General features: G+C 38.6%; 1 protein-coding gene across 3 annotated transcripts in view; it reads left to right on the top strand.

The window, feature by feature from the left end:
• The window catches only part of ARHGEF3 (Rho guanine nucleotide exchange factor 3), a 135,733-nt gene extending 121,015 nt beyond the window's left edge, over positions 1-14,718 (top strand). For 2 of the 3 annotated variants that reach the window (XM_044451354.1, XM_044451355.1), the window contains 7 exons: positions 2,204-2,266; positions 2,472-2,568; positions 3,804-3,880; positions 6,405-6,662; positions 8,593-8,763; positions 10,325-10,511; positions 11,934-14,718. In XM_044451354.1, the coding sequence (XP_044307289.1) occupies positions 2,204-2,266; positions 2,472-2,568; positions 3,804-3,880; positions 6,405-6,662; positions 8,593-8,763; positions 10,325-10,511; positions 11,934-12,283 (1,203 nt within the window). In that variant the 3' untranslated portion in view covers positions 12,284-14,718. The remainder of the gene's footprint in view (positions 1-2,203; positions 2,267-2,471; positions 2,569-3,803; positions 3,881-6,404; positions 6,663-8,592; positions 8,764-10,324; positions 10,512-11,933) is intronic. The other variant, XR_006416709.1, reaches the window with a different exon arrangement.
• The last annotated feature ends 2,129 nt before the right edge of the window (positions 14,719-16,847 follow it).

The raw sequence follows: 16,847 nt of genomic DNA, 5'->3' as shown, positions 1-16,847 counted from the left end.
TATTGTAAGATGCCAGTGGCGGAGAGGGTTTGCCCTTGTGTTACCAGAGAGGTTGAAGCAATTGCACATGTTATTTTTTTACTGTCAGTTTTATCAAGAAATACAGTCCAAGTTTATTTCTCATCTGTTTAGAAGTTGGCCAGGCAGATCTTATCCTGAGGTTGTTAGGAAGCTTCTTATAGGCACCAATGCTCAGCTAACAGTTCTGCTAGGTTTCTTGCAGCCACCTGCAAGATCTGCAAAGATATTGTATGCAATTTTAAAAAAAATTTAATAGGAAGTTGTAGCAGGTAATTTTAATCAGGTTTATATCATTTGTTTATTGTTGTTTTGCCTTTAATAGTTGGAATATTTGAACCTATGGTCTTATTTGTAAATTGTTTGTTCAGGACAACCTGGTCACAATCTAAGAAAATAACAATGCGTTCTTGGCATGGGGGAAATAATCAAGAAGCTAATCACTCTTTTATCTAAGTTGAGGAAGGTATGGGTAAATGTCTTGGAATGGATGAAATATTCCATAAGAAATAAACTATGAAATTGAAGAAATGTGATGGAAATGAGGGAAACTCTGTTGTACCCCTGCACATGTGTCATTTGCACAAGGCCAATTATACATGTAATTACTAACATGTTAACATGTAATTTAAAAAGAGTAAAGTATCAATTTCAACATACATATGTCTAAAAGAATAGCAAATGTAATGCTGAGGGGTATTTTTCAGTAATTCTGATTAATGGTAGGCCCTCTACCAGGATTTATTTATTTATTTAAAGCTTTTCTATCCCATCCCCTACAGAATATCTTGGGATAGCTTACGATTGGGGTATGGTCCCTAGTGCATGCCCAACCATGCTGAATGTTGAGGTTTCTCCCAGACTTTGTTCCGTCCTTCTCTAAGTGTCTGCCTTCCCCACCTATTTTTTTCTTCCATTTGCTTATTCCATGCTCATTATCTGATCTTTCTTCTTTTCTTAAGCAACACTGCCTCTGGGTTCCTTATATCTTACCTGCCTTACTGTGGGCCACATGCTATCACACATTCCTCATCTTTAAGGTCACTATGTCGGTCTGTCTTTCCTTTTTCCAGACTATGTGAAGATTTTCAAAGCCAAAGAGACCTTTCACTGCCTAAGTTGCAGTGTGAAAGATTCACCCCTGCAATTAGAATGCTTCTGATGACAGCTTGCGGTGACAGAATCCCAGCCACGAGCAATGGGACTCAAGGGCATGCAGGCTGGGAGCATTTTTAATAAGACTAGAAGCATTTAAAAAGCTAAGTAGAATTGAATGGAGGTCCATGAAAGGTTCATGGAGGACCATGAATACAGCTTGACTTGGAGCCATAGGTGGAAACGTTTCTAAGATAATAATCCTGTGGCCCCTCAGCAGCATCTAGAGAGTGGTGGGATACTTCAGATTACCAGATCCAAGGTCAGTGACAGAGCTCTGATCTTGGAGCTTGGGATCCAGTGCTGATCCTCCTCCCCTCACTTTCCAACCAGCACAGAAAGAATTGCTCTGGATGCTTTCTCTGGGGTTGGAAAGTAAAGGTGGCAGAGAGGAGGAGATGGGGCTGCCAGGATACAGTGTACCCTGACAGTGCTGTAGCCTTCTTCTCTCCATCAGCAGAGTGCTTCGGCCAGATAGCCAAACATTCTTCTACTGCTCCTCCCACTCTGCACTGGAAGCTTAAAAGCCTCCAAGTTGGCAGGCTTGAGGGCACAGATGATAGGATTGCATCCTTAATCCTTTTGTAGGAAGAAATTAAACTTGTTCTGAAGTATCAGTATAACATATGATTGATTGGTATAAATAAACACCACAACAGAAACAAAGTTTAAATTCCACATTACAGTAAATGATTATTTGGCTCCTTTCCCAGTCAACCTCCATAGAGAACTGTTGTCCCACTTCTTGTGTTGCCATAAACTGATTTAGATTTCTGAAGTTAGGCATGAACCATGTAATTAATGATAAGGCTAGTAATTACCTTGCAGAAAAAGATACAGATTAGAATATAAACACTTAAACAAGACAGAACGGATCTTTTGTAAAAGTTTTATGTTATGATTTTCTAGTCCCTCCTTTCAGTATGAAACATATGGTAGGATCAAATTCAGAGATTTATCTGTAGTTTTAAAAAACCGTATGACAAATGTTAAAGTGGCAAATTTCCCAAAATTATGTTTTCTATTACAGGCTATTTTTGAACTTTCACAAGGGGAAGAAGACTTGATAGAAGACTTGAAGTTAGCAAAGAAGGTATTATACTCCTAATTATACACTTACACATTTTGTCTCTCAATTGAATTTGTTCCTAGGCAGTTTTGACCACCTGTGCATATGGGTAAGCATTCTAATCTATAAAAAATTAGGGAGGTGGCAGAAGAAACAGAGTTTAAAGGATATAACCAGTTCAGAAATTTCAAATGTTTGTTTATTTTATGACTTTTCTATCTTTGTGCAGGCTTACCATGACCCAATGCTTAAGCTCTCTATAATGTCAGAGGAAGAATTAAATCAAATTTTTGGAACACTGGACTCTTTAATTCCTCTGCATGAAGGTATAATATCTATATTCAATACAGGCATTCCCCAAGTTACAAATGCCCAAGTTATGAACAACCTATACTTATGAATGAACTGCCATAAAGCCTTCTGATTTTTTAAAAATTACTGTGGAAAATTGTCAGTACAATAGAGAGAGGAAGCAAAAGAGGAGAGAGGGAAGACCTCCAGAGCATAACAATAGAGAGAGGAAAAGTGAAAAGAGTATAGAGTATAGAGGAAAGCCTCCAAAGCATGTCTTCCTGCCCTATCCAGCCAGAGAGCATTCTGGAAATCTCTCTGGCATTTCCTTGCTGCAAAGGGGAGGCCTTGGTAAGGCGGGGGCGGGGGTGGTGGGTGGCCTAGGCTAGAGATATTTGTGGTTCTTTTACTTTCACGGGGGTCCTGTGCCCCAACCCTCACAAATGTAGAAGGTCAACTAGATGTGATTTGACTAACATACAAATTCGACTTAAAAATGAATTTCCATTTTCCCGGGAACTCATCTGTAACTCAGGGACTGCTGTATGTTTATTTATATAAGAAGGCAACCCTGTGAATGAAAACCATCCAAAATTTATCCATGTCATGGTATATTGGACTACAAATTCTTCAAGCAATATAAAGGAAAAAAAATCCATGTACTGAAATAGGGAGAAACCTAATCTTGGAATGCCACTATAAAATCTGTGTGGATGTTGGTCTATAGAAGAATATATATTGGAATTGGCTTTTTATCACATACTTATAATAGTATGGATTTATTAGTTGTCATTGCTTGTTGATATGAACTTAATCTTATTTATTTATTTTCTATACCTCCCAATAGCCAAAGCTCTCTGGGCAGTCTAGGAATTCGTTTAATATTTACACTGTTAAGGTTTCATTACTTGGGGGAAATAATGATTAAATGTAAGTTCCAAAAAGTATATGGAAGTAGCTAAATACCAGCAAATTTTATTTTTAGTCTATCAGAAGTTTTTGAAAATTGTGAATTTCAGCTTCATAAGATTTGTGTAATTTTGGGGTGTATATGTGTGTACTTATACATAAATGTACCCACATAGGGAATAGATGGGCATTCGTTATATAGATATAAACATATAGATATAGAACTACCATTTATTCTCATGATGAAGTAACAGCCAGTCTTCCATACCAACATCTGATATGTTTGACATGTAAACTTCTTTGAAATCCATGAATTTTAAAATAGTTTTCTTTATGTTTCTATATCTTGTATTTTTATCAGATCTTCTTAGGAGACTGAAAGAAATTAGAAAGCCTGATGGATCTACAGACTCAGTTGGTCACATCCTTGTCAGATGGGTACGGAAAACATAAACAGTACTAATTTATTTTGTTACCATTGCTCATAGTTAGAAAGTTGAAAAGAGGAAAATACAAGTATCAAGCAGCGTGATAGCTTGAGGGCCAGTGAAATATGCAAAGCATGGACAGTGATGCCGGGATTTATATTTGTCTGCCTGTGCGTAGAGCTAAAATATAGTGGTGAGTAGTGATTGCTGAGACTAAGAGAGCAGAAGGCAAGCTGCTGGCAGATGCAGACCCTCAGGGTCACCATGGTTGGAGCCAGCTATGCCTATTTTGCTATGCAGCCTCCCACTTTGCAAAGTCAAGGTGTCTTGCAAAGTCCAAGGCCTGATCTTAGCCATGTAACCAGGGTTTAGGTCTGGAGACATGCTTGGGCAGTCCACCACCTTTACCCTGAGCTCCTTTAGCAAGGCACTGGTCATCTTGGAGGTGTGTTTGGGGTCGTTATCATGTTGGAATACTGCCTTGTGGCCCAGTCTCCGAAGGGAGGGGATCATGCTCTGCTTCAATATGTCACAGTACATGTTAACAATCGTGGTTCCCTCAGTGAACTGTAGCTCCCCAGTGCCAGCAGCACTCATGCAGCCCCAGACCATGATACTCTCACCATCATGCTTGACTGAAGGCAAGACACACTTGTCTTTGTACTCCTCACTCCTCAGACATGCTTGACGCCATCTGAACCAAACAAGTTTATCTTGGTCTCATCAGACCACAGGACATGGTTCCACTAATCCATGTCCTTAGTCTGCTTGTCTTCAGTAAACTTTGCAGGCTTTCTTGTGCATCATCTTTAGAAGAGGCTTCCTTCTGGGACGACAGCCCTGCAGACCAATTTGATGCAGTGTGCGGTGTATGGTCTGAGCACTGACAGGCTGATCCACCACCCCTTCAACCTCTGCAGCAATGCTGGCAGCACTCACACGTCTATTTCCCAAAGCCAGCCTCTGGATATGATGCTGAGCACGTGCACTCAACATCTTTGGTCGACCATGGCGAGGCCTGTTCTGAGTGGAAACTGTCCTGTTAAACTGCTGTATGGACTTGGCCACCGTGCTGCAGCTCAGTTTCAGGGTCTTGGCAAGCTTCTTATAGCCTAGGCCATCTTTATGTAGAGTAACAGTTCTTTTTTTCAGATCCTCAGAGAGTTCTTTGCCATGAGGTGCCATGTTGAACTTTCAGTGACCAGTATGAGAGAGTGAGAGCGATGACACCAAATTTAACACGTCTGCTCCCCATTCACACCTGAGACCTTGTAACACTAATGAGTCACATGACACCGGGGAGGGAAAATGGCTAATAATGCCCAATTTGGACAGTTTCACTTAGGGGTGTACTCACTTTTGTTGCCAGTGGTTTAAACATTAATGGCTGTGTGTTGAGCTATTTTGAGGGGACAGCAAATTTACACTGTTATACAAGCTGTATGCTCACTACTTTACATTGTAGCAAAATGTCATTTCTTCAGTGTTGTCACATGAAAAGATATAATAAAATATTTACAAAATGTGAGAGGTATACTCACTTCTGTGATATACTGTATAATACAAGGAGCTCCATTTGTTAGTGTCATAAAAAAGTCTAGGAATAGAGGACAGTCTCAACTTTATGCTGAAAGCATGAGAGTGTTGGTGCCAGGTGGGCCTCTGTGAGGGGATAATTTTATAACTGAGAGCCCACCACTGAGAAGGCCATCTTCCTTGTTGCCAGTCACAGATGAAGGCCTCAGATGGAGATCAGTGTCTGGGTAGATTCAGATTGAGAGAGGCAGTCCATCAGGCACTGCAGATCCAAATCATGTAGAGTTTTGTAGATTAAAACCAGCACCTTGAATTGTGCTTGGAAGCAAACAGCCAGTGCAAGTTGGCCAGAATTGTTGTTAGTCGCAAAGTCGTGTCCGACCCATCGCGACTCCATGGACAACACTCCTCCAGGCCTTCCTGTCCTCCACCATCTCCCGGAGTCCACCTAAACGCACACCAACTGCCTCAGTGACTCCATCTAGCCACCTTATCTTCTGCCGTCCCCTTCCTCTTTTGCCATCTATTGTTCCCAGCATTAGGCTCTTCTCCAGGGAGTCCTTCCTTCTCATTAGGTGGCCAAAGTATTTGAGTTTCATCTTCAGTATCTGGCCTTCTAAAGAGCAGTCAGGGTTGATTTCCTCTAGGACTGACCGGTTTGATCGCCTTGCGGTCCAAGGAACTCGCAGGAGTGGCCAGAATTAGTCTTATATATTTATACCTAAAAATCCCAGTTATCAATGCAGTTTGTGCTGCATTTTGCCACAGACTGCAACTTCTGAACAATCACCAAGGCCAGCCCCAAATGGAGTGCATTGCAGTAGTCCAATGGAGGTTACCAGGGCATAGATTACTGAAACCAACTTATACTGGAAACAGTCTGTGCGGGGCGTATATTCTTGGAACATGAACATCAGTTAGAGAAACTGAATATATTTAAAAGACTTGCTGAGTGTGGAAATCTACAAATTATTTCAAAATATTTATTTCTTCCTTAGCTGCCTTGTCTAAATTCCTATGATAGCTATTGCAGCAACCAAGTCGCTGCCAAAGCTTTGCTGGACCATAAGAAGCAGGATCATCGAGTGCAAGATTTCCTCCAACGCTGTCTAGAGTCTCCTTTCAGCCGCAAACTGGATCTATGGAATTTTCTTGACATCCCAAGAAGCCGTCTAGTGAAGTACCCTTTGCTACTCCGAGAGATTCTGAGACATACACCAAATGATCATCCAGACCAGCAGCACCTTGAAGAAGCTGTATGTATTTAATAATGATGTATCTAATTAATCTTCTATAATAGAGCATTGTTTACAGTGTTGCCCCAGCCAATTCAAGACCCCTGCATAGAAAAGATCCATACTTCTGAAGTGTCTGTTTTGCTTGTATGCTTAACACAACTGTATTCGAGAAGGACATCATGCCATTACACTGAGCCAACGTGTAAATAAAAGTAATGTTCCACTGTATGTTCATGTCATGATGTATTGCTATTAGTTATAATAAAAATTTGGCTTTCTCAGGTAATGTTTATGGAATCAAACTGACAGATGTTGAGTGAATGGAAAAACAGCCATGTGCTTCTTTTCTAGTGATAATTAAAACTGTCTTTGTTCATTATATGAAGTAGTTACCATGTAGACAAATGCTGAAGTGATTCACCATAACTGCTGCCAGTCTTGCTGAAAACTCCTAGTGATGTCTGTCTAATGGAATTGTCAATTGCTTATCATATTGCATTTTTACTCAACGCTCATTAATTTCATGTGCATTGTTGGACAAGGCAATTGTTGATAGCGTGTCCAGCATTATGTTCATGCAGTGCCCAACCAGCTACCCATGTTGAACCCAGAAGCAGGATATGAATGCAACAGCACGATCCTATCCTATCCATGGTCCCCAGCAACTAGCTAGGGATAGTGTCTCTGATACTAGAAGTAGTACAGAGCCATTAGGTCTTATAGCCACTGGTAGCCTGATCTGCTCATCCCCAAAGTTGCTCTGGAAGAGGCCATTATAATTCTTTCCATGCAAGAGAGAACTCAGACCATACTCCTGAAGTCCAGTAGTTTCTGTGGTCTCCAAAGGAGGAATTTGAAAAATCCTAGGGGACTCTTCCATGGACTATGTGTTTGCTCTCAAACTTGTTAAATAAATACACTTTAGGAGACTTGCGATAATAATTTTCCTTATGAGGAGGAAATGAAAAATATTGAACTCAGTGAAATGTATTTCCAATTTCTCTTGCTTTGGACTGAGCTACAGCTCTGCTATTTTTATTATATTTAATGATTGTTTTATGTTTTTATGTTAGGCCATTTACTTCCTTCATGGAGCCAAACCCTTGCGGTATTAGTGAAATAGCTCATAGCATAGTGTGGGTAACCCTGGATAATATTCACAGACTGTATGTGCTGCTGCTGTTTATTTTCTTCTTTCAACATTGTCTGCCTAATTATTTGAAGTTCAACAAAGCATTAGTGTGTCAACAGTACAGATAGCAAAGGCACAGAAACAGGTGTTCTCAGTGTTCCATTGCCAACTTTCTGAAGCCTGAGGTTGACCATCTTTGGCTTGTTAAAGTCCTAGATTAAACCAATAGATGCTGCTGCATAGGATGTTTAATGCTGGTTCTAACCCAGAGTAATTTGAGGAGAGAAGCTTCATTCCATTGATCTTTGCATTTTGCTTCAAAAGGCATTCTTACAGTATACTGTATTCCAAGTTGCTATTGAAGCTTTGGCGTTTTTAAACAGCTTGGAATCTAGAACATGGGAACAGACCCCAATGAAGCTTTACCCAGGAATGCAAACAAGCCATGCTGTTTATGTGCAAGCATAAGGGGCCTGTGAAGTTTTAGTGAATAGTTTAGTTGAATCAATTGCATATATGAATATGCATATATGTAGCACCCTCTTTTCACAGAAAATAACGGGGAAGTCCTAGTGCTGCCCTTGCATAGGAGCCATTGACAGAAATCATGGAAATTGTCTTGAAATCTGAAACTGTGAAACAGGAAAACCAGGCCAGTGTAGCCTACTCCCACATAGTCTGTTTTATGCTCTTATCCAAAACGCAGTATCTGAAAAAAGGATATTACACATGCATTCTTAGTTTTACAACTAAAAGGTTTGGTCAGCAAAATTGGTTTGGCAAATTGCGACATCTCTTTAATTATCTTTTTTCCAGATTAATATTGTCCAAGGTATTGTGGCAGAAATCAACAAAAAGACTGGAGAATCTGAATGCCAGTATTACAAAGAAAGGCTAATATATCTAGATGAAGGCCAAAGGGACTCTCTGATAGATAATTCACATGTTGTGTGTTGTCACGGTGAACTGAAGAACAGCAGGGGAGTGGTAAGTTCATTTTTCAAACAACTGGATTAATTTTCTTTTCTCCAAATTATGTTCTGTTGTATGCTGTGATAATGAATTATCACCAGAGTGGACGACTTATTTTTAAATGTAAGGTTGCAATTAGTTTTATAATAGAGTTTAGAGTAAGAAGGGAGGAGTATGGGTAGAATGGGTCATACTGTGTGTAAGACACCAGCTATTTTTTGTCTACTATTAATACAAGTGCATATTTTCAAAATAAGCCCTTATTGTCTTTCCCTGGACATAGCATTCTTTGTATTAGCTTTCCCATTCACTATGTCCGATTCCCCATCTGCATGGTATTTGAATTGGAAATACACGAAACAGGACTTTTTCTATGGTTGTGCCACAACTGCTCTGAAAAGGAGCTGCAAGAAGGGAGGAAGGAAGGAATACTACTTCTTTCTGGAGTACCTGGAGAGTCTGTTGAAAAGGGGGAGGCACTGAGGAGGTGTCAGTTCAACTATTAAAAGTGAGAGGATCACGTTGACAAAGGGGAGACGTTGTTTGCCTCTTTGTACACTTATCTCCTTGGTGCTCACCCTCCCCCCATTTTCGGCACTTCTGAATTGCTGGGGCACTCCTTTCTCTTACTATTATTTCTACCCCAGCTCTTCCTAACTGTGCGCAAATTATCTTATATATAACCTGGAAATTGACCTGTCAATTTCTATGTTTGTTACCTACTCCCTTTGGCATTTGGAACAGACAAGGCCAGTAAATACATGCCCAGCTGGTTCTGAGGCACTGAAAAACAAATTCTGAGAAGCTGGAAGAGCCTTCTAAAGTGCCATTTCAGCATCAGTGGAAGGGTAGACAATGAGTTGCATGGACTTTTATGCCACTCTTGTAACTGATTATAGCCACCCACAATAACATTGGTCTCCCCACCACCACCAGTGCAGAGGATGCAACACCCCATCATAGGCATGAACAACTGCAACAAGCCGTGGGTTTTCTGCATGGCTTGCTTGCAAGAATGAGCTGCTTTGAGTTAAGATGACTGGAAAACCAACTCTGGCTGGCTGCCCATGGTAACTTGATGCTGTGAATCACCCAGTGGCTGAATACATACTCTGCTACAATGGATACATTGTTTTAACATGCATCCTTGATGGCAGGGGAAATTTGCTTGCAAAGAGTAAATCTGCTGCTTGTACTATAGAATTTATTTTGGTTTGATTACTGCTTTTTAAGCCAAGAAAAGTGTATTCTCCTTTAGAGCACTTAACTTTTTGTGCATGTTTAATACTTATACATTGGGATCCTGCCATTTAAATGCACGGGGGAAATGTTCTAACACACATGAATCATTTTCATCCATCTTCTGAGTAAGATGAATTTCCTGCTGAACTGGGAAATTTAGGGCACTCTCCTATGCACATTTAGAACAAAAACTACCCTGCAACTCTCAGCATTCTCCAGCCAGCATGCTTACTGGGGAATGCTCAGAGCTGCAGGACATTTTTCTGTCTAAAAATACACAGAAATAAAAATTGTAATCATGTCAACTCATAATTTCCCCTTTTTTAACCATTAGAAACTGCACGTCTTTCTCTTCCAAGAAGTGCTTGTAATTACTCGAGCTGTTACACATAACGAGCAACTCTGGTACCAACTGTACCGGCAGCCTATTCCTGTGAAGGATCTTGTGCTGGAAGATTTGCAAGATGGAGAGGTGCGATTGGGAGGATCTATACGTGGTGCATTTAGCAACAATGAGAGAAGTAAGAACCAATGATATTATTTCAGCATTTCAGAATTGTCTATTTTTGTTTAAAGTGTTCTTCCCATTTATCTGCTTTCAAATAGCTGCTGTTCAAATGCATGACTCACTTAGAAATTAAAAATGAGTGGCTGCAGTTCCCAGGTTCAAAGCACCCTCTTCTCAGGCTTTTTTCAAAAATATCCTGGAAGTAGAAACCACCATGATTCATTCATACAAACAAACAAGAAAAGCCTAAGGAAGAAGTAAGAGTTTAACAAGTAGTATGAAAATTCAGAAAAGCATTGTGTGCTAAATGTTGCTGCAGAAAAGATTGAACACAGACCTTTAATTGTTCATATTGAAGTGATGAGCTTTAAGGGATAATGCTGTGAAACTTACATGCTTTCTAATTACCAACCATTATAGCTAGTGAGATAGTGCCATTGTAGTAAATTACCACCATCATTATTGGGGGAAAGGGGAGACTCTGCACTCTTGCAAGTAACAGCAAAGACATTAAAAAAGGCAGACAGCATTATGCAGATTGGCAGAATTCCATAAAGCAGTTCAGGCATCATTTGCACAGGTTTCATTGCTGCAGTTTCTGGTAAGTAGTAGTGGTGTTACTTACTGCTGTGACTTGGTTTCACTGACTGCTTATTATCACATAGCATTATGTTAGCATTACTTAATTTTTGTGGAGGACTTAGCTTTTTTTTAAAGTGTGAGACAATGAGGTGGTACATACAATAATAAAACAGTCTGCTTTGAGTTTGAAGGACTATGTTTTGTGCATTTTTTTCTTTCTCTCCCAGTTTGTTCAGCTTTCACTTTACCAGTCTAAACCATAAGTCTTGTATAGTTCTCCACCAGAGATTCAACTAAATCTTTACTGTCTCTTCTGGAGCTGCCAGCATGGGAGGGGTGTGTGGGGAGAATCACCTAGTAATGTGAGGATACATCAATGGTAGGCTGCCTTTGGCTGCATAGGCAGGCCCCTGTGATACATTTTGATATAGAATGGAAGTATAACTTTTGAGGACTTTATCTAAAATATCAGTTCATTAAAACACTTGATAGAACACTCAACTATTTAAATTACTAGTAGTTTGTTGGAAGATGATCTGAACTACCCCTTAAGAATATCCAGAAACTTCATTTGATGCAAAAATTTGGCTATTAGGCTGCTAAGCTGTGCAAAGTATTGTGATCAAATCACCCTTAAATTATCAGTTCTTTTTACTGTTATGATTATTTTAGTATGCTTTTATTGATCATTAGTTTACATTTTCATTTTTTCCTACACCTACTTGCTTTCAGAAAGGTATTATAGAAAACCTGAAATAAATAATATGTATGCTTAAACCCTTCTGAATTTGAACACAGTGTATCAACTCTCTCAAAAAGTATTCAATGTACTAACAAGGCTGGTTTCTTTCAGTTAAAAACTTCTTCAGAGTCAGCTTCAAAAATGGATCTCAGAGCCAGTCCCACTCATTACAAGCAAATGATGCCTTCAACAAGCAACAGTGGCTCAACTGTATCCGTCAAGCTAAAGAATCAGTCTTACATGCATCAGGCGAAGGTGGTTTACCTGGTTCTGAAGGGCCATTGTTAACATCATCCAGCAGGCACAGAGGTTTCCGGCAGGAAGCAAACCTTGAGCAAATGGACCAATCAGACAGTGGGTCTGACTGTAGTATGGACACCAGTGAAATTAGCATTGACTGTGACCACATGGAGCAGACAGACACTTGGGGGAGTAACAAAGCATTAGAAAGCAATGTCTGACAAAAAACATTAATAGAGAAATACTGCGACTTACCTATACAGTATCGGCATTCCACATATGGCGCAAGAAGCACTTTTTAATATTTTTGTGACAATGTCAATTCTATTATATTTGTACCTTTTGACCACAGTACTGTTACTGCCAGTGTGAGTAACTTAGAATGTATGACAAGCATAATCCTGTGATATTCTTTAAATGTCTCAGTGGCTGAGAGAGGTACTTGATCCCTTATTTCAACTGTCCTACTGGTAGAGTTGCTCTCTAAACTACTGTTTTTATGCATATAACATAAGTGTCTATAAAGTTTATAAAGTACCCTATTTTGATCTCTTTGATCTGGCAGTTGACCACAAGAAACTACAAGGCTTTTAAAGAAGATTATCGAAGCCAGAAATTTGCTATGAAAGACACACAAGTCTTGAAAAGCTTTAAAAGCTAAAAATAATTGTCTCATTACTAGATAACTAGGCTTGCACAAGAAGTGACTACTTGTACCTGTGAATGAGCCATCACAAATGGAACTTCCGTATCATCTCAGATATAATGCTCTCCAGTGGAGGGACCATCCATGAAGGGATGAGAAATCAAGTGCTGTGCAAGTGTTTGTGGAAAAGCTCTGTGTTTCAGGATAAGGTAAGGTAGCTACCATATTGCTATCAAGGCAACAGGAATCTTACAATACAGATAGATTTCAAGTCCTAATGGAGATTAGGTTAGATTCTGACCTGTGCAGAGGGTATATTCTCTCAGTGCACACATAAAACTTCACAGATATTTGAAAGTAAATGCTGCTGCCAGATGGAATATTCAGATGAAAAGCTAAACATTTTATGATTGTACTTTCAGATAGGCTGCTGAACAATTTGCAGTGGAGCATTAGAAAAACAAGGAAAGAGTAAAGTGCCCTAAAAAGTAAAATGGAAATAGCTCTGTGATATGGATTAAATTGATTTTATTGTGTTCCATGTAGCCCTTTTATGTCATGCCCAGGCAGTTTGTGTATAAAATGGTGCTAATATCTCTTATAGTTTTAGCATTCACATGTTTGTATGTAATGTCATCCTGTTCTGGGGACAGTGGTTATGCAGTGTTGATGCAGTGTGCTTCACAGAGAGGGATATTTTTATTGGCAGTCCTGTTTAGGGAATCTGTGTAGTGAGCTTCTCAGGGCTAAGATGCTGGATGAAACTGAAGTGGGCTGCCTAGGCCTGTATAAAATGCTTACAGAAACTTGCACCTGGGACTCTACCAAATATATTCACAAAAGTCATTTTTTCACTGGTTGTGTTCAGCGTTTCACTGGTTTAATTATAACAAAAATGCTTTCTAATATGATTGCAAATTTGATTTAAACCCGTGATTCATAATTATTTTCCATGGGAACCCATTAGTGCATCTTTGCCCTATTCAGGGTCTGTTTGTATATCCTCATATTCATTTCTTGGGACAGCATCTACTAGTGTTGCAGCTCTGACATCTGAACTGCAAAGGCTTCTACATCTTCTAAATCTATGGCCAAATTTTAAGCTCTTAATTTAAAGAACAATTTTCATCAGCTTTGCACCTTTAAAGATGGGGAAATGCCAATAAAATTGGTAGTTCTGAAATAAATTTAATTGCTAATGAAAGTTTGAACAATACTGGAATACTGAATTTGCTCTGTTTCTTAAAGATAGTTCTAAAATGTACAACCTAGTGCACTGAAATTCTCTTGTATACCATTATTCTTTTCTGTACCATGTTGACTTCAACCTCTGTTGACTTCAACCTCAGCATATGCTGTCATTTTCCTAAAATATTGCCAAAAGCATACTTTGTATATTTTTCATGTTTACAGAGAAACTAGGGGAGTAAATATGGGGTCAATCATAATTTGTAGATATGTTTTACTATATGTTAAAGGAATCATTGTGTTGAAATAATCAATATAAAATAGGTATTTTACTTCTATTTTTTTTAAGTATTATGGACAACTTTACTCACTTGTTTATAATTATGTATGTATAGGATTTAAACATGATGATTATTTTCTATTTCAGGCTTGTAATTTATTTAGATTGCTTCATTTTGGAACGTGAGTTTTAGCTGATCAAGAGACAAAGAAGAGAACTATAATTTAGTATGATATCTGAACAGGACAATGGATTTTTTAAGAAAAAAAGAGAAGGAAATAGAAAATACATTAGGCTGCATTTCTATACAGTTTCCTGAGAGTAAAGCTCCAATGAACTAAGTTGAAGTGCTTTTGAGTACACATGCAGGGGATTGCATTGTTAGGATGTAAACTACTGAAATTACAAAACTTGCCAAAATTTTGGAGAAACTGTATAACATCTTCATTTATTAAACAATAATGTATGTATTGATGAAAGCATTTTGCATAATAGCCTTACACTGTTCTCAGAGCATTTCAAATAAATTACACTGAACAGTCCTTTTTGTATCTTTTTGCTCAGTGTGTATAACTAAATGACCCTATACATCACGACCTTCACTGATTTCTGACAAAACATAGGTAATACTTACATTTGATCAAAGCTAAATGGAGGATACTTCATTGGCAAGCCAATTTATAAAACAACTGAAATGGGACATAAATTTAATGGACTTGGTTGAACAGTTATTTTTTAAGCCATTTCATCTGCATTAGCTGTAATGTGAATATTACAGTTGGAGAGCAACATGTAACTCTTAGGGAAAATATTTTGCCTGAGTAGAATAAAGTATTTGTATCTATTAGGTTGCGAGAGCCAATGCACAGCATCATAAAAACCCAATAATGTAATTAGTGTACTGGACTACAAATTGGGCAAGACTGTTTAAATTGTACTTAGAAAAAAGAATGACTGTAATAACTGGAATTTAAGTAGTAGTAGTAAACTAGATTGTTTCACTGGAGAAAAGATTGGTAAAAATAGGAAACTTAATGACACCATTGTAATTTACAACAAAGAGAATTTGCAAGTCAAATTTGGAAGGGCTTATTTATTTATTTATATTGCGATTTATATCCTGCCTTTTTCCTACAAAGGGCTCAAGGCAGCTTACATCCTCCTCCTCCTCCATCTTATCCCCACAACAACAACCCTGTGAGGTAGGTTGGGCTGAGAGTCTGTGACTAGCCCAAAGTCACCCAGTTAGCTCCATGGCTGAGCGGGGACTTGAACCCAGATAGTCTGAGTCCCAGTCCCATGCTCTTAACCACTACACAGGAATTGCCTCAGACTTTATTCTAATTATAATTACCTTATATATCAGCATATAAAATGACCCTGAAACAAAAAATAGCAAAGCAAAAATTGGGGGTTTTCTTATATACCCAACATATGACAAACAGCAGAAGGACAGCCCAAAATATTGACTTGTATATGTGATTTGCCTTATTCACAAATATATATGGTAAATATGTTTTCTTGTAGTGAAATTAAGTTGATAAATGCTGCTGACATAGGAGGTTTAAATAAGAAGTTAGGATGTTTCTTGAAAGAAATGATAAAAAGATAAAATGAAATAGGAACAAATTAGCACTGTTTCGTTTCAGTCTCCATGACTTTGTAATGATGAATTAGTTACTAAATTTAACAGACTGCCATAGATCTTTCTTCTCAAACTCTAATAATTTTCTGATTCTGGGGCAGAAGTTTTCAGTAGCAGCCAGCAATGTATTTCTAAGGTACTTTTTCCAGCAGTTTTTCTTCTGACTTGGTTACAATCTCAAAAGAAGAGGTGCTTTTATTCTGTGTTGAAAATCTTGTCTGTTACTCAAAATTCACAGGCCTCAGTGATATAAATACTCTGAGTTGCTCTTCTTATCTGATAACACTTGTTATTGTGTTCAGTTGGAGTAAACTCTTCCTACTGTGCATGTTAACATAGATAACCCATGCCCACAATTACCATTGTGGGAATAGAATGCTAGATTAGATAAGCCTTAGTCTGATACAGTATGTCTCTGCTTATGTTCTGAATCTAAATTTGAAAGCAGCATCACATATTCTATGGGACACAGGTCTGCCAGTATCAGTGGCCAATGCATTGCATCCCACTCCAGTACACTGTGATTCATGTACCATGCCCAATATTATGTTCTTGTGAAAGCCCTCAAAGTGACTAAGCTGTTGTTTTTCCCATGAAAATCCAGTCAGGTTGGTCCAGTTATAGACTGTAGGTTGCCAGTATGTTACTTCAATTTTCATAATAAAATTTAAGTCAAAGTTCATCACTGTTCTGTCAGGCTTTTAACCTAGACATTTAATTTCCTGTCTGATCTACCAGTTAACTGGTAATGCTGTCTACTATCTGTGTTGTGTCACTTTGCTACTGTAATTTCTTGAATTTCTTGTGATACTTTTAATAATTAGATGTTTTGATTTTGTGTAGATTTTATATTTTACTTGTCAGCTACTTCAGTTATAATTTAGAGAAAGCTGGATTATATGGAGCAATGCATACCTATTTTGTGGAGAGAGTGAAAGGGACATGTGTTGCCAAGATAATGAGGTATCTTGATGGTACCTCAGTCTCTTTCCCTCCCACTCTGAAAACCACACTTAGATGACCAAG

Source organism: Varanus komodoensis, unplaced genomic scaffold (assembly GCF_004798865.1).
Source record: "Varanus komodoensis strain SLA01 unplaced genomic scaffold, ASM479886v1 scaffold6_2, whole genome shotgun sequence".
Lineage (NCBI taxonomy): Eukaryota > Metazoa > Chordata > Lepidosauria > Squamata > Varanidae > Varanus > Varanus komodoensis.
The sequence above is the reverse complement of the archived record's forward strand: the minus strand, read 5'-3'. Positions and strand labels throughout refer to the sequence as shown.